The following is a 22,776-nucleotide window of genomic DNA, read 5'->3' as shown; positions in this document are numbered from 1 at the left end:
TCCTATCAATCCTCCTCACCCAGTCTCCCACCTGGGTCCCTGTTGTCTCCTTTTCTTGCTTCACTTCTATATATCAGAACCCAGCCCAAGCACCACCTTCTGCATATGAAGCATTCCCTGATTCCCCATTTGTTGTTAATGGCTTCTCTTAGTTCACATCCTTCTTTGTGTGTGCCACTATCCTATTTCAGTCCTTCGTGGCTGCATTTTTGCAAGCCTCTTTGGTCTCCTACCATAAGTCTCTCCCTTGTCTAGTTTATTCTCCATTCACTTGCCAAGGTAATCTTTCTAGCGCACAGATCATACCTTTCCCCCTACTCATTGGGCTCCCTGCTATCTTTAAGATCAAATATAAAACCTTTTGGCATTCAGACTTCCATGATCTGCTCTCCTTCCAGTCTTCTTTTATATCTTACGGGACCTCTACATACATATTTTTACTTCTAATGGCCCCTTGCTATTTCTTGAACAAGACACCTCTCCATTCCAGTCATTTTCAAAAGCTGTCCTCCATGCCTGTTATTCTTTGCCTCTTGCCTTCCCTCAAGTCCTATCTTCTATAGGAAGTCTTAATATCTAGATTCCCCCTTAATTATTGCACTCAATTCTCCTATTTATATCATGTATGTACAAAACTGTTTGCACATTAACTCTAGCATTAGACTGTGAAGTCTTTGAGACTGTCTTTTCCTTTTCTTTGTATTTGCAGCACTTAGAATAAGCCTGGTATATAGTAGACTCAATGTTTAGTGAGTGACTGCCTGCATAAATCCTATTACCTCTTACTATGAAATAAACTCCTCTCATGTTCTTACATATCACTCACCTCCACACTCCATGGTCCAGCCAGATTGGATGATCTCCAGTCTTTGTGCCTTTGAATAAGCTATCTTCTAGATGGGGAATGCTTTTACTCACCTCTGCCTCTTGAAAGGCCTCAGTTTCCGTGAGTTGCTAATTCAAGTATTAGTCACCTTCAGCAGCAGGCATCTACTAGTCCCTTTCCTTCTAAAGTTACCTTATAGCTACTATACATGTATTTGTTAAGCTCTTTGAAGACAAAAGTTAAAGCCCCTTTTTCCTTGTCTCTCAGAGCTTAGCACAGAGGGCTTAATATTTTCTGACTATTTTGTACATTTATATTAGTACAATTACCATGACATCCCCGATCCTACTGCTGCCTTGCTCCACTTCAGCCTGAGTTGGTTTGCCCCTTCTTAGACAGCCTGATGCCCTCTGCTATCAGAGGCTCATTGTCCTAGTCCTGGACTTTGGGTAGATATCAATTTAGCTTTAGCTCTACTGTAATTCAGAATCTGAGTGATCCATCAGCCTCAACCTCTCCAGCAGCAGGGAGCCTAATAACATGCACCAACATGACAGGTAGTTAAGATGCAAATTTTAGGGAACATCTCAATTGAACTTACTGTAAGATTAAGTCACAAAGAGTATGGATCTATTATTTTATATTTAAAAGTATTTTGCCTGATACTGAAGGATTATATTTAAGGTTCTAGAATAGTTTCCTCAATAAATGAGACTTTAGTATGTTATATGTTTTCAGTTATATGAACTTATTATACTGATTTACAATGGCATAGTATTATTGTTCTGTACATCCTAATCTTTATTAGATTGTCAAATATTTCATTAAAAAGTTCTAAATTTTTAAGAAAGTGTTTTCAACAACTTAGAAGACTGACTCTTCAAAATTCCTTAAAAACAGAATAGTGTACAGTCAAACCAGAATCACATTTTAGGTAAACTTTAAAATTACATTTATTTAAAACTTGAGCAAGATATCAATATAAAAGAAAACAGTATAAGAAATAAAAATAATCAAAGTACAAAACATTTTAATTTTTCAACATCCATAATTTAAAGAGATAGCAAGGCCCTTATTTACACCCATATTTTACTTTTGGTTGAAGTTCTATACCAGTTATATAAAACATTTTAAAAACTGGCAAAGGAATCATAAAACCTAATGTGGGCTCTTAAATTCATATAATACAAAACATAATAATTTATGTTTTCTCAGAATAAAATTACACATCTTAATAAGATGCAGGTATTTTGTTTTCCTGCTTCAAATGGCTTGCCACCTAAAGAAAGCAACTGGAAAACAAGAGCATCTGCAGGAAGCACTGGTTAATTTTATCCGGTAACTACAACAGCCAGATTTTGTGCTCCAAGGGCTCTGAAGAAAGATCACATTTCAGATACCATCAAGTAAATTTATATGTAGGCTTGTTGAGGAAAATAACTTAGAAAACAATGTAAAACATAAACTTAAACTTACATATCTAATTGAAAGTACAGTTTTAAGTGTAGTCACAGATTATTAAAGTTAAGTATACAGTGTCAAGAAAGGGTATGACACATGGGGAGTTTTGTCTTCAGATTGCTAAGCATATTCTGTCCTACTCTCCCCTCCCCTGCCATGGTTGATAACACACATGTTCTTCACACAAATGCCTACCCCTATTCTCAAGAATGTTTTCCAAACTTTGATATTCTATACCAGGATAAGATCAATTGAATGAGACACAAAACACTAAAGTTAATTCCTCCAAAATGTGCTACCTGATATATTAAAAATAGTACTACTTCTTTTTCCTTGAGAAGGAATGGCCAAACAGATTTTCATTTGGATAGTATCAGAAGAAAAGCAGAAAAAGTAATCATCACATTTTTATCAAAGCTCTTGAAAGTTGATGGCATTGTAATTGACATTAAGATCTCACCACAATAAGTGATTATATTTTTAGAGAGCTGTCTCCAAAAAGAAAAAATTCAAATGTTATCACTAATAAAAAGCTGAGTGCACCAGTAAGTTAGTTTGTTTCTAAATAATATATTAACATTGACAGCATTTTTCAAAAGAGTGCTGCGAGATAAGTACTACAAGTTATTTCCATCCTACAAATGAAGAAATCAATCCTGAAAAAAATTAGGTGATTTGTCCACTTTCCCACAGATAATATGTGATGGGGCTGGTATTCTACCTGCATTATCTTCTTATCTAATTCCAGCTCTGGGTCCACAAACACTTACAAAACTATTTTAAAATTCTGAAAAAATATCCAAATTTAGTTATTTTTAATGCTTTACTCCAAAGTTATTCAAAGACATTTTAAAATAAGTGTCATGTGCTATTGTAATCACAGCTTTTCAGAGAAAGAAGGAAGGTGGCTTAATTTAAGGAGGTAGTTAAATAGACTATAAAACATGAAAAAATTAAAATAACTAATAAGAGATAACAAAACCTGTATACTTAGTCTACATTAGGAAATTTATTGATACTAGCTTTACCAGTACATATAAGAATGATACAAAAAAGACAAGCATGGCCTTACCACAATGATGATATGCAAATTCATAAATTTTCCCTATTAAAAAAAACTAAAGATATACTAAATCAAAGTTAACTGGTAAGTTTTTTTATGTTAAGAGAGCAAACTAACATGTTTCAAAACACTTATATCTTATATTTATTTGCCTGGAAAAGACACATAGGAATGAGATTCTAGCTAGATTACAAGTTTCCATCTTTTAGGCTAATTCTAGTCCTTGTGTTCCTTTCATCTGGATAAATTAACAAATGGCAGCACTTACACTTTTACCTATAGTTGCTAAAATTTAACGTGGCTTTAAAATCATTCAATACCATTTAAAGGGGCTAAGACAAAATCACAAATTTGATAATTACTTTAGAACCTCAGTTTTCTTTTCTACAAGGTAGAACACAAGGTAACTAGTCGAGAATTCGGGTTTCCTTTAAATCTACTGCTTTTAGTGTACTACACTGCAGGAAGTCATGGCATCAATTCCTCTTACTCTATGCCTTGTTCTATGATGATCTATTCTCCTTTTAATTTTAAATTGTTTCCTCTTTTCCTTCCTAGCAATCCTGTTTCTTTCATTAAAGCAGCTATCACAGAAAAAGCAATGTAATGGAGAATCAGCAGTCAAAAAGATCCAAATTCATGTCCTGGATAAGGGGGAAAGGAATAAGGGAATAAGCACTATTAACAGCACCTATTACATGCCAAGCTCTAGGTTAAGCATTTAATATATATCTGAATCTGGAGTCAGGAATACCCGAGTTCAAATCTAACCTCAGACATTTACTAGCTCTATGTCCTTGGGCAAGTCCCTTATCTTGTTTGCCTCAATTTCCTCAACTATAAAATGGGATAATAGTAGCACCTATTTCCTAGGATTATTGTAAGTACTAAATGAGAGAACATTTGTAAAATGCTTAGCAAAGTGCCTAACACATAGTAGGCATCACATAAATTCTAATTATTATTGCTTATTTTTATAATTAATCCTATTTTATTATATAATACTAATAATACTACTACCATTTCTACTACAATATTGCACATATTCATAACTGTTTCTCAACATAATGAGCAAAAAATAATACAGAAGGTAAAGAACCTCTCCTGTTGGTCCTGTCTCTGATCTGCAGTAGTAAAACACAAGAAATGAACCATTCTCAGGAAATAAGAAAATTAATTGAGCGGTTATTTTCCAAAACTAGAATGGGCTTTGATGTTAAAAAGGCAAATTCTCTGGTGGGAAGCTAAAACATTCATTTTCTGTGGACAAACATAAACTTCTGGGATTGATCTCATCTTCTGGATGAAAACTAAAAAACAGGGAGGGAGGAAATGAAAAAGGGTGAGCAAAGGAGACAGAAAATGTGATAACTGTTGAAAGAAAGTCAGCTGTTTAACTGCTTTGTGATTGTGTGCAAGTTCCTTCGGCTATATGGATCCAGGAATCTCTAAACCTCTCTTACTCCCTGATTCTCTGAAATCAGGAGCAATGGGGCAATGCCTACATCTTAAAACCAAGGAAATAGTAAATTCTCTGTAATATGAGACTGTAGAAAAAGTGTGGACCAGCAAGTTTTAGAATCAGCCATAAGATCCTGAGAAATTTATTTAATCTAAGTCTAAATTTCATCATCTATAAAACAGAGCAAGCCTAACTCTTTCACATCATTCCATTTAATCCTTAATCCAACAATATTGTAGTTAAAGGGCTCTTAAAAGGTGTCAACTACTATAAGAATGTAAATAGCTCCAATTGTATCGAATGATCTATCTAATGATTCATGCTTTTGAAATATGAATTATTATTCTCTGTATAGCATGTTATGGTTTTCAGAGTACTTTCATCTAAAGTTTCAAACTAAAGCTTTTTGGTTTGACCTCTTCAAAGTCCTATTTTAATGATTCATTGTCAGTGGAGGTGACTCAAGTTTTCAAAGGCTTGGTCAGTACAAGCTAAACTCATATATGTCCTACTATCCCAGAAAACCTACAGTACAATCCAAAAAAAAACAGTATGTCTCTTACAAAGGATAAATAAGCTCAGCTAAGTAAGGATAAACCCATCAACAGGAGGGAAGCCATGTGTTATGTTACTCTTTGGCCAAAGTAACATATGAAACAACAAAAAATGCAAATGGCCTCAATTCTGTTTGGCCTCCTTCTGTTCCCCTTTCAGTGATAGTTGCAGGATGGCAGAAATTGCAAGGGAAGCTAAAAATCATTATTTTTAGATCATCTATAAAGACTAATTTAACTTATGTTAATCTAAATGAAAAATTCTTTCCCTGTGACCAATGAGGAAACATAGTTAGAGAAAATGAACCCTAAAAAACTTTGATATTTCCAATATAAAAGAAAAAGGAATATGCTAACTTAAGAGTTATTTTTGCATTGATAACAATTCATCCATCCCTAAAATCAATTTAAAAAACTTAAACTGAAAAGTGATTTTAATTATTTTATAATGAAAGGTCTTTAAAGAGGCAAAATAATTTAACAGAAGTAACACTAGTTGTTTTTGTTGTTGTTCAGTTGTTCAGTCATGTGAATTTCTTCATGACTCCTTGAATCACAACATGTCAGGGCCCTTCTGTCTTTCACTATCTCCCAAAGTCCCATCCAAGTTCATGAAATAACAATGGACTTGAGAGTCAAAAAATGTGCTTTCAATGCTTAATAGCTGTGTAACCACAGTCACATCGATTCTATAAAGTACTACATAAAGTTCTGTAAACATCATATAAGTGTGAACCACTATTAAAAACAAACCAACAAATGCAATTCCATTCTACAGGGCTACAAACTCAAAAAGTAGTTAAAAATAACATTTCTTTTCCCTGCATATTTTCAATTTTATACAATTGTATTCAAAAAGCAGTAGATTAGATTAAAAGATCCAGTTTTAAGTCAAAAAGACCTAGACTTTCTGACATAGACTGATTGTGTAACCCTGGACAAGTGATTTAATCACACTATGTACGCCATAATACAATAAGGCTATAAATTCATTCTGAAGAGATGCCATTCTGTATTGCCAGAGGAAAATAATGGTATAGGTCTGGCCCAAGAAAGAAAAGAAAAAATTTTCTTATTCTACAAAACTGCCTGAAATTCAAAGCATGAAGAAACACATGAAAGAGGTATTGCTACAGTGTTATTATAAAATTGTAAAAATAAATACATAGAATGAAAGATAAGAGTTTAGAAAAAAGTAAGGGAGATGGTAAAATGTACTGTTTTCTTATTCTTAGCGAATCACTATCATAGTATTTCATAATCTCTTTTAAAAAGGATATGATTCATAGTCCAGTGTCTGTGTAAGTACTCCAGTAAGAACAAATTCTGCATTATGAACATCTAAAAGATAATAAAAATAATCACTTAAATAAAAATAATTCTTGGTGACAAATACATAAAAGTAGTAATAACAATCTGATCTTACCTATTCCTCTTGCAAAATATTCTCGACATAAGTGAAGATCATTCTCACAGGATATTAAAATTATTTCTGACAAACTCTAAGGAAGAGAATATAATAAGTCTAAATAATGCACAACAATTCTTTAACTCTAAATTCTTACAAATTCTAACAATCATTTTACTTATATCCACCTTATTTTGCTTATGTTCCATGAGTTTTCGGAAAGATGGCTGCTTAGATAACACTTTTCCTCCTGCACATTCCACGATAGCTTTCATGGTTGAAAGACTAGGACAAATTCCAGGTGTAATATAAAAATACTTTGCCTTTAAAAAAAAATTAAGAAAAAGGAAATAACTTGTGAACCAAGTTGAAAACTCAATAAAACCAAAGTAACAGATAGTCCAATGCTTTTAGCTTCATAAATTTATTTCAGTATAAATTAAGTACTTTCAAATCACTAAGATATATATGTACTACTAAGTTAACTGACAGAATGAGAAGAGGCATAATGGATGACGTTAGAATTGCGGGTCAGAAGGACTGAAGTTCAAATCCTGCATCAATCAGATACATACTATTTGTGTGATCACAGGCAAGTCACTTATTCTTCTTGTCATCTTAATTGTCTCATCTATAAAATGGCAACCATATTGGCATTGACCTCCTAGGGTCATTGTGAGGATTAAATGAGATATTTGTAAAGTGCTTTGCTAAACATAAAGCAACATATAAATGTTAACGATAATTTAAGAATTAACTAGGTAATTTCCTAAAAGAAGTGAAATGTTTTCAATGATTTATACTGCCATACCCACTGTTATCAGCAGCATACAGTAGATGCCCAATAAATACTTCAACCAGAGAAATATTTCACAACAACTACAGCATACTAAACTAAATTACCTATTCAAATATGACAGCCCAAATTCATATGGTCTGATAGACACTCACATGATCACATTCATTTAACATAGACATATTTATATCTATTTCACAATAAAACAATATTTGGTCACAGACAGAAATAGAAAAATATTAATATGGTTATTTCCTCTTTTTTCTTTTTTTTTAAAATATAATATATTTATATTTATTATCTTAAAGTCTTTGCATAGTATTTTGCCCTGAAATGGAAGAGGTAATTTTATCTGAAACATACAAACACACACACATTCAGAAAAGCAACAAAAACAAGGCCATAAAAGTTAATAGTAAATAAACCTTATATTTAAGTTTTGGGGTTATTAATAAGTGAAGTGCTATGGAAATGTGTTAAAAAATTTTTTTAAACTTAACTGTACAAATCTTATACTGAGTTAAATCCAAAATGAGCTCTAAATTTTCCTTAGGCGTGTGCTGATCAAAAATTGCTATTACTATTAGCTTAAAATACCAATTCTTTCAAAATAGCAAAGCTAAATAATATAAACAATGAATTTTTTTACTGTATTTTACTGAAGTACACTAGCATTTGACTTGAAAATGAAATAATTTCATTAACCTGAAGGACTGACTAGAAATTCTTTTAATAATCAAATTTTATAAAATGTGGATTGTTGCTTCTTTCATATTTTCAATGGCAGGAGTTTCAATCAAGATTCACTTGGTGAATGATGCAAGTCATGAAAACACCTCCATTTTTTGAACAATTCCTACCTACCTTGAAAAGTGGTGTGACATGTGCTCTCTTTAAGGACTCCTCCAAACTGAAACAGAAGAGCACTTCGGCTTCAGCATCTCGGAGCATGAAGTTCTGTTCATCTAAAAACAAGAAAATAATTAAAATGAAACATGCTTCATGATACTCGTCTATATATAGTCCTCTCTCATTCCTTATGAGGAAGTGAATGAAGGCCCATTAACCCCTTTCAGCCCACCCCACTTGAACTCCCAAAAGGAGCCAGAGGCAGGTACAGTCCCAGTTTCCTGCACCTGCACTCATTTTCTCTCAGTTCTTCCCAAAAGGGAAAACACCAACTTAAATATCCCTAACACTTCTAATATATCCTTTTGCCCAGACTAGAATTATAACATCAAGAAAAACAAATACGCAGATACTTATCAATGACCATATAACTAGTTAGTAGCAAAGTTTGAGACCAGTTTAAAAATTTTGTATCCAAAATAACCAAACTAGGGGGAAGATAAGATGCCAAATAAGTTACATTATTAACCAGCATTTCAATATGCTATTTTCATCACTTATATAAAAATTTAATTTTAGAAAACATATATTCCTAAGTAATTGGCTCCTATCTTATCTAGAGACTGCTAGGGGGAAAAAAAAGTGTGGGTTTTTGCCTCTTTCAGTTTCCAAACTCAATGTTGAATAGGAAAGAGAAGGGAAAAGAGAAGAAGAGGAAGGAATATGTGCATATTTATGTGAATGCATGAATAGTGTGTGTATATATGCATATATACACACACATATATATAGGGCAAGTATAACTTGATTACATAAGAAATATTACTTTAGATTCAAATTTCAATTCAAATTTTTTTTTCCTTTCAAATGCACTGAAATCTAGGAAAAGATTACATGATTACAAGACTTGAAGCTGAGGCCTTTTACTGAATATTAACTTCATCTCCATTATATAGAAAAAGACACTGTTGATTAACTTGCCCACAGTCAATTGAAACTAAGTGGTACAGCTTGGATTAAAGCCCAAATTTTCTCATTCCAAATTCAGTGCCTTAATCCACCATACTATTCCAAATATTGTCACTTTCAGTCAGTGGTGTAACATTTAAATAAAAAAGGAGCCAATTAATCTGTATAAAAAGATCACTGTGGACTACAATATCACTGAAATTTTAAAGTGTGCTATCTGTGTTTATTATATTTTTGTTTTGTTAAATATTTCCCAATTATATCCTAATCAAATTTGGTCTTCATTTGGGAGTAGTATTTGTTGCAAGCTCTAGTATTTCTTTATACATCTGGTACTTACAGACTTAGGTTGGCAAATTTTATCTGTTTAAGATTTCCCCCTATAGTTTCTAATCCCTACATTACTAACTTTCATGGCTCAGTAATAGCAAAACACCTACAAAGAAAATAGACAAGAGCAATTGAGGGGTGGAAAGAAAGATAGTAAAGTTAAAGATGACTTTAACTTAAGGGGATCTTAAGGAATATGGAAAAATCAGTTGATAAAAGATAACAGCCAGATAAAGAAATTCTGGAATTCAAGTAGACAGAGAGTAAATTGGGATTAAATGGGGGAGGGGAGAAGGGAAAAGGATATGATATGGGGGCAGGCAAGATAGTTTGGATTATTTTTCATTGCTATCCAATTTGGCTGAAAATCAGGGGACATGGAGGATAATAATTTGAGATAAGTTTGGAAGACATTATTGTGCCAGGTTAAAGAGGATCCTGGACATGAGGCAGATGTTTATTATTTACTCAGGCTATTTAAGATTTTTAAATGGAAAAGCAATATGAACAGATTGATGTATAAGTAATGTAGGAACACCAATTAGAAAGCTATTGTAGAAGTGGGTAGTAACAAGAACAACTCTCAAATGTTGGCAACATAAAAAGAGAACAAGATATATTTGAAAGATGCTGCATAGATGAACTTACAATACTTATAACCGACTGGATTGTAAAGAGGTACTATCTAAGTATTTGTGGATCTTTATCCAAAACAAAACTGTTTCTTTAACTCAACTTTTAAGTCATCAGGTTTTCTTTTATCCTGTTCTCCCCACAAAAACAGTTGACTTTATTTGGATCTGTGGTTATGTATTGTACCCTTAAACTACTTGAGGATACTGACTTCAAATTAATATACAGATGAAATAATAAAGATTAGTTATCACTACTATCCAAATAACTAGAACATATACTAAGATCATAACTTCTCAAAGGACTTAAGTGCCAGAAAAATCTTGGAGACCGCAAAGAATCCAACTCCTTCACTCCACAGGTAAAGAAAAGGAGGCCACAAGAGGCTGAGTGGTAAACATCAACAGTCATCATATTAGTGAATGACAAAAGGGAGACCTGTACCCAGATTTTTAGTGCTCTATTAGTTCATCTCATTTCAATTCAAAGCTCATATGACAAAGATGGCAGAGGATATGATTTCAAGTAGCACATATGGAATTTGATGTAAAGCAAAACAGAAAAGGGAACAAAGTTTATCACCACTGGAATTCCCCTTTTTACAAAATACATCAGAACAGTAACTACCTGATACAGAAGTAGTACCTTTACTATTAGTAATAGGTAGTATCTTTCCTAAGTACACTTAAGTGCCTACTATGTGCAAAAAGCACTGTGCTAAGTGCGATACAAAGAGAAAAGTAAAACAGTCCCTGCTCTCAAGGAGTTCACATTTTAATGGGGAAGATAACACACATGGAGTTAAAAAGAAAAGGCCCCACTCACCTGCCTACCTTTTGGGCAGCAGTTGGGAATGGCTAGCCACACTGTCCTCTACTGTGATTGATAATGGCTGCGAGGACTAGTGTGTATGAAAGACCAGTGGTCTGCTATCATTGCAATGCTTCTGTGTTTGCCTACCTGTTGGTATCAGATTGTTGTTGGAATGGTTGTTGCTGCTGGTGATAAGGAAGGTGGGTCACTTTTCTACAATTTCACCCTATTTTTAATAGTGGCTTTGGGGACTAGGCTGGAAGGATGTCCGCTGGTTTTGAAATTACTTCTATTCCCAAGGCTCTTGGACCCTAGATTACCACCATTAGGATTTAAGGAGAGATAGTGATCAAGGTGGTAATGGCAGTTTGTTGCAAGCATTGCCTGCCTCCACTCTTTAAACGGATTTGCAGTTGTACTTCTAAAGCTCTTTCCCTGTCATTACAGAGCAGTATACAATTTTCAAGAGAAATTAAGATACATAAAACTAAACCATCAACAATTGATCTGATTTTACCCTTCAAGCTAGCAAACATGTTTCCTTCATAGCAGATCTTATTTTATTACACCTCCCATATTTTCTCCAATAAGACCAATCCTTATTTATAATACACAGTCTCCCTTGTACTTCTATTTTTCATGCCAACATATAAACAAGTAATAATCACTAAGTGCATTTCATTTTGCTGGTCATATCACACTCCCTAACCAAAGACATACTTCAAGACTCTTCTGTTCTTGCGCTATACTCACTCTTCACGATCTTGTCAGTTTAAATGCTTAGTTTAGTACTTGGTATATGATTCTGCAAATACTCAGTAAATGCTTTTTGTTCAATACATGTTCAAGCATACATTCATTCATCTTTATACATATGACTCCCAAATCAGTTCATTTCTCTCCCCTAGTTCTGTTTCTTCCCATCTTTAACTGTCTTTTGGAAACTTCAATGTTCCCAACATTTCCAACTCAGTATGTCCAAAACAGAATTAATCATCTTCCCTCCTAAAAATCACTTTTCCTTTAAATTTCCCTATTTCTGTTGAGGGTACCACTAACTTTCCAGTGAAAGCTTTCCTCAGTAGTTCACTCTCACTTACTACCACATATCCAGTCAGTTTCTAAATCTTGATATTTCTGCCCCCACATCCTTTATATATGCCTCAATTGCTCTACTGCCAAAGTTATTACCTTTTTTTTGGACAAGATTCTCTTCACTGCTTTCCCTGTCTTAACTGTGCCAATCCATGCCCTATATAGCTACCGACACAATTTTCCATAAGCCTAAGTTTGACTATGTTATATCCTTATTCAATAAACTCTAGGGCCTCCCTGTTTTCTCTGTGATAAATAAAAAATATCTAGTTGACTTTTAAAGCTCTTTACAACCTGACCTCGGTCTACCTTCTATAGATTAATTATATAATGCTCCCTTTTTCATACAACTGAAATCAAGCCTAACTGATCTTCTTACTATTCTTCATGCATGATACTATCTTGTATGTATACTGTCTAAGCAGCGATTGTTCCCAAAGGTTTAGATCTACCCCCTTTTTTAACATCAGCTTCAGAATTCCTTAATTCCTTTAAGACTTAGCTCTGGTTTCTACATTAAATCTTTCTAGGCTCTCTTTTCCTTACCCTCCAGCTACTAATATTTTCCTCTCCTAAACTATCTTGTATTTATTTTGTATTTACTCTATAAATATTTGTATATGTCTCTTATGACAAAAATGAGATTGTGAGCTCATTCAGGGATTGGACTGTTACACATGAGGATTGAGGGAGTGTTTTTAATTTCTAGCACTTAGTATAATAGTACATGGCACACAATAGGCAATTGCTAAAAGATTACAAGTTCTACAGCTTCACTCAAAATATTCTACAATATTTAGGTACCAGGAAAATTAGGCCATTCTCTTTACTATATTTATATAAACCTATTCTTCCTAAGGGAGAATCTAAATCATACCTTGATGACAGATTACATTCTATTGGCAAATTTTTTTATAACTAGACTACAAGTGAAGAAAGAATGGGCTATCAGTTTGCCTCAACCTCTCACTAAAGAATCTGTAACCAAGTATATTATTAACAAAAAATAAAGCAATGTTATACAAGTAATTTTTCTTTCCTAATACTGTTCAAATTTCCTAAGCCTTTACTTTTCCATCTGAAAATATAAAGACATGGAAGAATTCTGAGACACAAAATTCATGTGTTAACTGATGATTATTAAATGATTAAAGAACAAATTAGATGTTTGTTGGGATGAAAATGGAGTAAAGCTCAAATAAACTGCTCTGTATGTATATATACATTGTGTGTATGTGTCTGTCTCTTTTGTCTGTTTGAAACACTTTCCAAACTTTCATTACTAATGTGATGCTTCTATTTAGGGCAGAAAAAGGACATCAACCAAATTGCATTTATCTTAAAATAGCAGTAGGCGCCAGAGTTGCCAAAGCTTGAAATATTATAAAATTATAATTAATTCATACATATTATTCACAATTGTAAAAGCTTAATGCTTGTGATTATACAATAATTACATCTAGAACACTTTGGAACAAATCAACTCCCAATGGTTTAATTAAACTTTTGCATTTGGCATTTTAAAAAATGTTACTGGTGCTTTTACTTACCAACAAATTTCTGGCATTTGAAACATTCTTCTAACCATTCTGGAGTTACTATATGCTTTACTACAGAAATTGCTGTCAGGAACTTTACAGTGCGGGTCACTTTGCTGGCAATAAGATGTGTGCATTTCTGTGCAGACTCAGCTACCTCACCCCCAAGAATATAGAGTTTCTAAAAGTTGTACAAACATAGTAAGATCAGAAATTAAATCATTAAAATCTATAAAGACGTTATCAATGGGGTGTAAAACATATGAAGACTAATCTCAAGACAGATTTATTTTTTAAAAGACTATGAAATAGTATTGTTTACATACCTAATAAAATTAGGTAACTTCCTCTAAAAAAAACCCTTGCATTTTAGAGCAGTATTCCTTTCAATTGGAGTTAAAGCATTTATAAAGACTACAACAAATGTATGAAATAATTCATAGCCGTGGCAAAACAATACGGCAGGCAGAGTAAAAACACCACAGGGGAAAAAAGATAAAATAATGAAAAAGTTAACAATATATACCTCTAGAGTCACTTAATTCTAAGTGAGGTGGATTTAAAATATATATAATTGCATTTTTACATTAGGTTATATACACAATCATATTTTCAATAATACATTTCGATGATTTTATCTGTGACTAATATTAATGACTTGAATGGCATTGTCCATTTCATGGTAAGGAAGATTTCTAGGTTGTCTAACCTGGAATCCTCTTACACGTAAGAAAAACAAATAAATAAAAAGAATATCTTTGATGCTAATAATGAATACAAAAAAGCTATTCTTTTCTTTAAGAATGATGACATGAAAATTGAAAAAACATGAGCATGAAATTAAAAAAAACTTGACTCATGAAAACTAGTTATTTTCTTAAGATAGCACAAAATTAGGCTGTGCTTCAAAGTACACTATTTAAAATGTTTTTAAAATTCAGCATTAGGAAAGAAAACAGGTAAATAGAATATGTTCCATTGGTTTAACACTATTTTACTAGGGAGAAAAAAGGCTGATTCACTCAAAAAAACTTTCAAAAATTATATTTCTAAATATTTTATTCAAATTACAATTTAAAAACTGACTAGATCTTTGTGGGAAGGCTAGTATCTGAGTAAATTTATAGAAGATGAAAAGCTGCAGTCACTCTGTTAGGTTACTAAGATATATTATAAATGAAATTCCAGTGGTCTGAAAATAGCAATAAGCCTCTAAAATTCAGGAAGCAGATTACATATCTGGCCCAAATTTTTCTACTAACAAGAGCAAATACTTCAGGCTTAAATAATAATGTAGAATTAAATAGGCTATTTCAATACTATTATTTCCTTTCAGTAAAATATTATAGCTAACCCTAATCAGCAAGAACACTAAGAATTGCTAGATTTCTACATGTTACTGATAAAAATCAAAGCAAATTTTCACCTTAATGTACTGCTGAACTTGGACAGGCTCAAATCCAGTGAAAAGCACAAAAGGTGTCAATTCTGGTGTTAACTTTTTAGTGGGAGGCGGGATGTCTTCAATTCTACAAAATGAATAAATATATTACAAAATAAAGGCTTTATTTCACTTAAAACTGTAAACATCTCTACAAAATTTTTTTCTGTGAAATATATACATAATCTCCAATATTACAAATAAAAGTAGGTATACCTTAATGTCTTCTTAATTTACATTTTTAAAAACTAACCATTTTATATTTCTGACAAAAGTAACCCTCAATTTCTTACTTCTCAATTTTTGAGGCTTTCATTACATTGAAAAGCAAACTCTTGGGGGATTTTTAAAAAGTCCTACCACTACTAAAATTATGATTACATTTCTGACTTCTAAGGATTTAACACATACTACAGTTGTCTGAATTGGGATACATCTCTCTATCTCCAATATTCTGCAAATCCTGTTGTGATACCAAAACTAAGTGTAAAATTTTGTTTTAATTAAACACACACATACACTCACTCACTCTCTCTATCTCCCCCACTCTATTTCTCTTTCCATCTTTTTGTTTCTGTCTCTCACCTCCTCTTCATTCCCTTTCCCCCTTACTTCACCCTATCCCACCCTGAAAAGTAAACTAGTTTCACTAAAGACTCTGAACAAAGAAAATGAAATATAGAAGGGAGAGGAAATAGGAGTAACTTTTATGAGCTATCACTAAAAAGACCCTAGGATTTAATAAAACTAAATAAATAACTGGGGATTAGTGACTTGACCGGTGAAGAAATTCTTTCCTACACATCAAATTCTTTGGACAGATTTGTATTTTTAAATATCATTAATTTAAAAAATTTTTTAAATTTTAACAATAGATCTTTATGAAGCTCAAATAATAGAATGTACACTTTTTAAAATTCACCCATAACTAATAAATTTAATTACTTAATACATTAGGAGTATATATTATTCATATTCAAAGCATCAACAAAATGTGAATGTATGTTATGCATACTAAAGCTAATGGAATCTTTACTCTTTCCCAATTATATTCCAATATTTTCATAGCCAACTCCCCGTAATTTAATATGAACTATGAGGTCAAAGTTAATTTTTAGTTATAACAAACTCTCTTCCACAACAAAAAACAAAAACGCCTTCATTTTTGAAAAAGTGAGAAAGGAGATGCCAAATTTTAGCTAAATAGAAAATTTAAATTCTACTGAGTTTGTATTTACTTTATAAAACTATACAAAAATTATGTCCATATTTTATACATATGTCCACATTTAAATTGCACTGACACATGTCAATAGTAGTAAGAAGTCAGGAAAAAAGGAAAAACTGTAGTTTCAACTTAAAAAGAAATGAATTGGCTTTTATAGTTCCCAATTAGCTTTATATTATCTTTCAGGAGATATAAGACTATTTACACTAAAATAAACTTTCTCATTCAAAAATTTTAGATTATTCCTTAAGGGTGCAATGAGAAGATAATGTGTGGACTTTTAAAAATTCAATTTCTGATACTTCAATCATTCTGAAGATACTTGCAATACAATCCAAATTTTACTTTAAAAAAAATGAAAAGGAATGGGCAGCTAGGTGGCACAATGGATAGAGCACCAGCCCCGAAGTCAGGAGGACCTGAGTTCAAATGTGTTCTCAGACACTTAGCACTTCCTAGCTCTGTGATCCTAGGCAAGTCTCTTAACCCCAATTGCCTCAGCCAAAAAAAAGAAAAAGAAAAGAAAAGGAACACAATGTAGCCTATGCCAGGGGTCCTCAAACTACGGCCTGTGGGCCAGATGCAGCAGCTCAGGACGATTATCCCCCTCACCCAGGGCTATGAAGTTTCTTTATTTAAAGGCCCACAAAACAAAGTTTTTGTTTTTACTATACTCCGGCCCTCAACAGTCTGAGGAACAATGAACTAGCCCCCTATTTAAAAAATTTGAGGCCCCCTGGCTTATGCTGTGAAAAGAGAAAAGAGAAGGGAAAAAAGCAAAAATAGAAACAAAAGCTAAATTATAAATCAAATTACACTGGTAAAATATATTGTACTTGTTTTAAGTCACATAATTAGAAGAAAGAGTCACCAAAATTATCAGTACTATGTAAATATGAACCACTGTTTTCTAAACATTTTTAATCTATGACAAACCTGGGAACTTATCAGGCAAAATCCCCTTTTCTCCACTAAACACACATACACACACACAGTTCAAAAACTGGGAAAGTTGAAGCAGTAAACTAAAATGACAGCACATGTCTCAAAACAACAAATCATTAGTTGGAATATAGTGCCCTAGACTCCAGGTTCTAAAATTGTGGTTTGCAACTTCATATACAGTTAACTGCCTGTAGGGGAATGAAATTATTAATTATCAATAAATGTTTGATATGTATACTTATTTTATATATCTATATACTTGGAGGGTCATATAAAAATTTCTCAAGCAAAAAGGGGTCACGAGTAGAAAAAGTTTAAGAACTCCTGTCCTAGACTATAGCTCCAATTTGGATACTTTAAGTTCTTTAACTATAAAATGAGACAGAGCTGTTAATGCATAGGAAAGCTGTAAAATAAGTGAAAATGTATTCTAAAAATAATGTATTCTATAATATTGAATGAAAATTTCTCTGTAAGAAATGTAAGTATACATTAATGTAAGGGTACATTAATAAAATTCAAGAAGTGTTATCACTTTTCTAAAATATAGCTAAGATTATTCTACAATAAAAATTAGTAACAATAATTGAAAACTCATTACCTGGCTCTTTTGGAAGAAGGCTGGATGTTAGTTACTTCATTTTGTTTCAGTTTAGAAGGTAACCTCATACCCTGTTAATTAAAATATTTTGTTTGAATCATATACATTATTTACAAAGAAATCATTTTGGAAGCTGCTATTCTTAAAAATAGTTTGTGCATATATTTTTCAACAAGCAAACATCCAAGAGCCAAAATAGCAAAACACAGTACTTAGACAAGAAAAGCAAAGATTAGAGTAGAAAAATTTTAAAGATTTTAAAAGTTAAAAAAAAATTATAACCTTAAGAGTCTCATTCAACTTTTTCTTCCTTCTATTGTCTGTATCAAGTTATTTTGGTTTATCTTTAAAAATAATTCTTAAATCCCACATACTGTTATAATAAAAAGAAGTCACAGTGATGATTGGTTAGAAATAGTACCGTTTTCCCCCAATTCTGTAAGTGTTTGTGTGCCAAAAAACGGGCAGTTAGGGGGTGATAGTTATCAGAGTCTTTTTCCCTAAAAAAGCACATAGTTCATCCATTAGGAATATAATCATTAAATTACTGTGAGAAGCTCTGTGACCCTGGTTTTCCTCTTAATATCACAACCTATTTTTCTTTTTCATTATGACAGCCATAATCTTAAGCAACATCGTCACCAATTCATATGTGAACCACTGCAACATTTTTCAATTATTCTAAATTATTTACTAAAATAGTTTGGAAATATTTCTCAGACAACATTCATCATGCCCTCACTTCCAAATATACGTTATTAAAAGACAAAGATACATCCTAATATTCCATTCTTCCCTTGAACATCACAGGAATCAGGGGTACTATACCTCCCATGATCTAGAAAATTCACACAAATATTTCTGGCCCTCTGTTCAATCCAGAAAAGAAGTCTGAATTTTTTTTTTTCTTTTATGGAGTATTTTACTTATTGTAAAATTTGGAATACTTGGTCTTAGTTTATATTATATTATATTATATATCTATTTTATGCATTTCTGAATTTCTAAATTTTTTCTGCCTTGTCTACTAAACTTGCAATGCCACCTATGGCTTCCACAAAACTTCCCAAAGATTCCCATTGTTATTTCTTATGTGGTATATCCAAACCACAATGGGGGAAAATTACAATACAGAAGCGCTAACTGTAGAGGATATACTACTACTATCAGGGTATTTGACCAGAGTTCTGTTGCTGCTTCACATCGACTTTTTATACTCTTGCAGTTATGATATATAAAATTCTTGTGGCTTTACTTCCAGTTTTGGTATTATGAGGCTATAAATTTGTGAGTTAACATCTCATTAACTTGTAAATGTAAAATAATTTTGTATCAACAACTCCTAGATTGGTTTCAAGCAGAGATTTCTCCTTTTTACCTCAACTTAATTCTGTTCCATATTTCATGCCATCATATCCATGCCCTCTTGGCTTCCAAGGTGACAATTAGCTCATCTGTACAATTGTATAATTGTAATTTTATAATTTGTAATAGTACAAATGTATCCACTGAAGAATGTGTATCCTAATTTTAAGATATACATCTGTATAATAGGCCTTCAGAAGACAACTAGTTTAGATTCTTTATTATATCAATTTATACACATTGATTAAAAGAATAAAAATTTACAAACCATTTTAAATAATGGTGATTTATCATCTGAAAGTGGGAAATATCTATGAATATATCTGTATAATATACCTATGAATATATGGGTATTACACATATATGCGTCTACACAAATAGTGTAATACAAGCTTCAATTCTGTCAAGAACTTATAAAGTGCCAGGTCACACATACACACAAAAAGTAATACTATAAACAAAGTCAAAAACATGTTCCCTGGAAGCTCACAATCTAATGAAGGAGGTGATATACAAACGACTAAGGATAAACAAAATGTACATGGTGTTTAAAGAAAAAAGATAAACACTCTAAATAAGTTAATATCAGAGGGGAGGGCACTAGAAATGGAGAAAGAAGAGATACAAGATAACCTGGGAAAAGAGTCTTGCAAAAGGTGAAGTATGAACTGAGTTTTGGAGGTAAACTGGGAGAGAGTAAATAAATGCTCATTAATTGAAAAAAATTAAAATGCAAAACAAAAAAGGTTCCCTATTAAATGTAAAATAAAATAGAAATTCTTCTATTTGACATTTAACTTAAAAATAAGATAAGATAAAGATTAACTTATCTTTCTTGACTAACTTTACAAAATTTTCTTTCACACCAATTATATTCCTGTTAAAACTGCCTTATCTTTTATTCCCCAAAAGAAAAAAAAAAAAAAAATCTGCTTCTGCAGGTGCTGTCCCCAGAGTCCAGAAAGTTCTTTTCAAGTGTCATTATGTTAATGTGCTATATCCTAACCACAAGGTTTTCCCTGATCTTCTTGATTGTTAGTGCTTATCTTACTCCAAAATTACTTTGCATTTACATATATTATGTTTTCTTAACTATGCTATGTTATGTCTATGTTATTTGCAAGAGTATAAACCCTGGCAGGAACTGTTTTATAATTTGACCATAACAAGCTCTCCATGAATACTTAACATAGCATTGAAAACAAATAGTTGATAATATGCCCTTTCTTATACATAGTAAAATAATCACAAATTACAAAATGGCATATTTACTCCCTTTTTTTCCCTTTTTAAATGAAATGCCTACATAAGTGAGAACCTACTGCATGCTAGGAATTCCAGTTGAAGGGATAATTTGGCTCAATTCATAAGCATTTATTAAATGCCTAATACATTCATGATAGTATGCTAGGTACTGGGGAGGAACTTACAATCTATTAAACAATTCATTTAGAAACAATGCCATTTACCTCTCTCCACACACATTTTTGATATTTTCATGATAAAAGCCTAGTCGAGTTTTGGAGTTTTTTGTTAAAGAAAATAGAGGAAAAAGTTTTATTGTTGTTTTCTTAGAAGAAATCTTTTATAGTTTTCTTAGAAGACCTATAGTGTTCTGGTTAAATACATTTATCACCCTAGATAAAAGTAAGCTTCATCTATATTTTTATTTTTCAAGATCTAATCGGTCTCCAAATTGATTACAAAGTAAAAGGAAATGAAATTTAAAGTTAATACTGATTAAACATTACCCAATTCGTCTTGTTCTAATGGCTGGGACACAGTGCAAGTATCTGTAAAAAAGTTCCAGACCAATAAAGAAAAATTACATATCATACACTATAATCGTTATAATTTTAAGAATGAAAAAAAATGCCAGAGAGCTTCCAAAAGCTGCTAAGTACATACAAGATAAAATTTGTGCTTGGTAGGATAAAGACTCTGATGACCATAATTCACCTCACCTAACTGATTTTTAGGGTGGCTCTGTGTTGTGAGTGAAAAGAACAATAACTTAAGAGTTAAGAAATCTGGATTGGAATTCTGATTCTGATATTTCTTAGCTATATCAATATAGGTAAGATAATTTAATTTTTTCATGTCTCTGTTTCTTCCTCTATAAATTGTGAATGTTATTTGCACTTACTACACTTTACAAAGTTGTAAAATGCTCTGTAAACATAAAATGTTATTGGTCAGAAAAATACTATTCTGATGACAAATTAAATGTAGTATTCACTTATGCCCAAAATAAAAGGAGATAAATGCTATCATACAGCTAAAAGCATTTAATAAAATAGGACATTCACAGAGATTACTCAGAAGATGCTAAAAAAAATCAACAGGGATCAAAATATTATAATAAGATTTTTCTTGTGCAGTATGACAAATATGGAAAAATGTTGAGACGAACTGCATGTGTTCAACCTATGACTATTGGGGAAGGATAGAGAGAAGGGAGGAAGCAAAATTTGGAACACAAGATCTTGCAAAGGTGAATGCTGAAAAATATCTTTGCATATATATGGAAAAATAAAATACTTCTAGGAAAAAAACAATAATAATAATAAAGTAAATAGAACATCAGACTAGATCAGGTTCTAGGTCAATTTGTTACTTACTCAAAATAAGTCACATTTTATGCACTTGTACAAAATAATAATCATCCAACTAATTTATCTACATGATAGGGAAGATGTGAAAAAAAAAAATGATTGTAAACTCTGAATTCTGCGATAGAAATATAAGATTAACAAAAATTTATACAGCATCCCATAGTACAATAGTACAGGCTTGAGCTGCTTAATCCAAGACTCTACCAAAAAACATGCAAAAAAAAAAAATCCATAGCGCTAACTCTAAAGTTAAATAATTACGACAGAGAAATGCAAAAGTTATTTTTTAAACCCAATATTTAATTAGCAATGATTAAAACATAATACACACCGACTGGAAAAACAGCTACTAGAAATAAGTTTTGTTCTACTAAGCTATCAAGGTATTTGTAATACATTTGCTATCATTTAATATATTTTAGTTTATTCCATGAATCTACAATTTAGATAATTCAATAAATTTTAAAAATGGAAAACAAAGTGAAATTATTAACAACATACCATTAGTAGCTCTGCTGACACCTTTAATGGAATTCTCCATGCATCTAAAAGAAAAATACAATATTTTACAATTACATCATTAGAAGCAAGAAGGCTTCATATACAGTACATTCATATTTTCTTTATGACTAGTCAGTTCACTTGGTTACAATCTAATATCAATAAATCTGTGATGCTATGCATAGGTCAGAAGTGACACAACTGCCAAAACTCAGCATAAAATGTCAGAAAAATTATACTGCAGAATTTTTCTATTCTAAAAACTCATTTGTTTATCACTATT

General features: G+C 32.1%; 1 protein-coding gene across 2 annotated transcripts in view; it reads right to left on the bottom strand.

Moving 5' to 3' along the window:
• Positions 1 to 1,754: 1,754 nt before the first annotated feature.
• Positions 1,755 to 22,776, bottom strand: part of PAXIP1 (PAX interacting protein 1) — a 75,347-nt gene continuing 54,325 nt past the window's right edge. For both annotated transcript variants that reach the window (XM_051961468.1, XM_051961466.1), the window contains 9 exons: positions 22,494 to 22,537; positions 18,013 to 18,083; positions 15,224 to 15,326; positions 13,810 to 13,978; positions 8,435 to 8,535; positions 6,963 to 7,097; positions 6,793 to 6,868; positions 6,648 to 6,707; positions 1,755 to 2,245 (listed from right to left, as the gene is read on the bottom strand). In XM_051961468.1, the coding sequence (XP_051817428.1) occupies positions 2,229 to 2,245; positions 6,648 to 6,707; positions 6,793 to 6,868; positions 6,963 to 7,097; positions 8,435 to 8,535; positions 13,810 to 13,978; positions 15,224 to 15,326; positions 18,013 to 18,083; positions 22,494 to 22,537 (776 nt within the window). In that variant the 3' untranslated portion in view covers positions 1,755 to 2,228. The remainder of the gene's footprint in view (positions 2,246 to 6,647; positions 6,708 to 6,792; positions 6,869 to 6,962; positions 7,098 to 8,434; positions 8,536 to 13,809; positions 13,979 to 15,223; positions 15,327 to 18,012; positions 18,084 to 22,493; positions 22,538 to 22,776) is intronic.

This window comes from Antechinus flavipes, chromosome 5 (assembly GCF_016432865.1).
Source record: "Antechinus flavipes isolate AdamAnt ecotype Samford, QLD, Australia chromosome 5, AdamAnt_v2, whole genome shotgun sequence".
Classification (NCBI taxonomy): Eukaryota; Metazoa; Chordata; class Mammalia; order Dasyuromorphia; family Dasyuridae; genus Antechinus; species Antechinus flavipes.
Note: the sequence above shows the minus strand (reverse complement) of the source record. Positions and strands in the feature narration are given on the sequence as shown.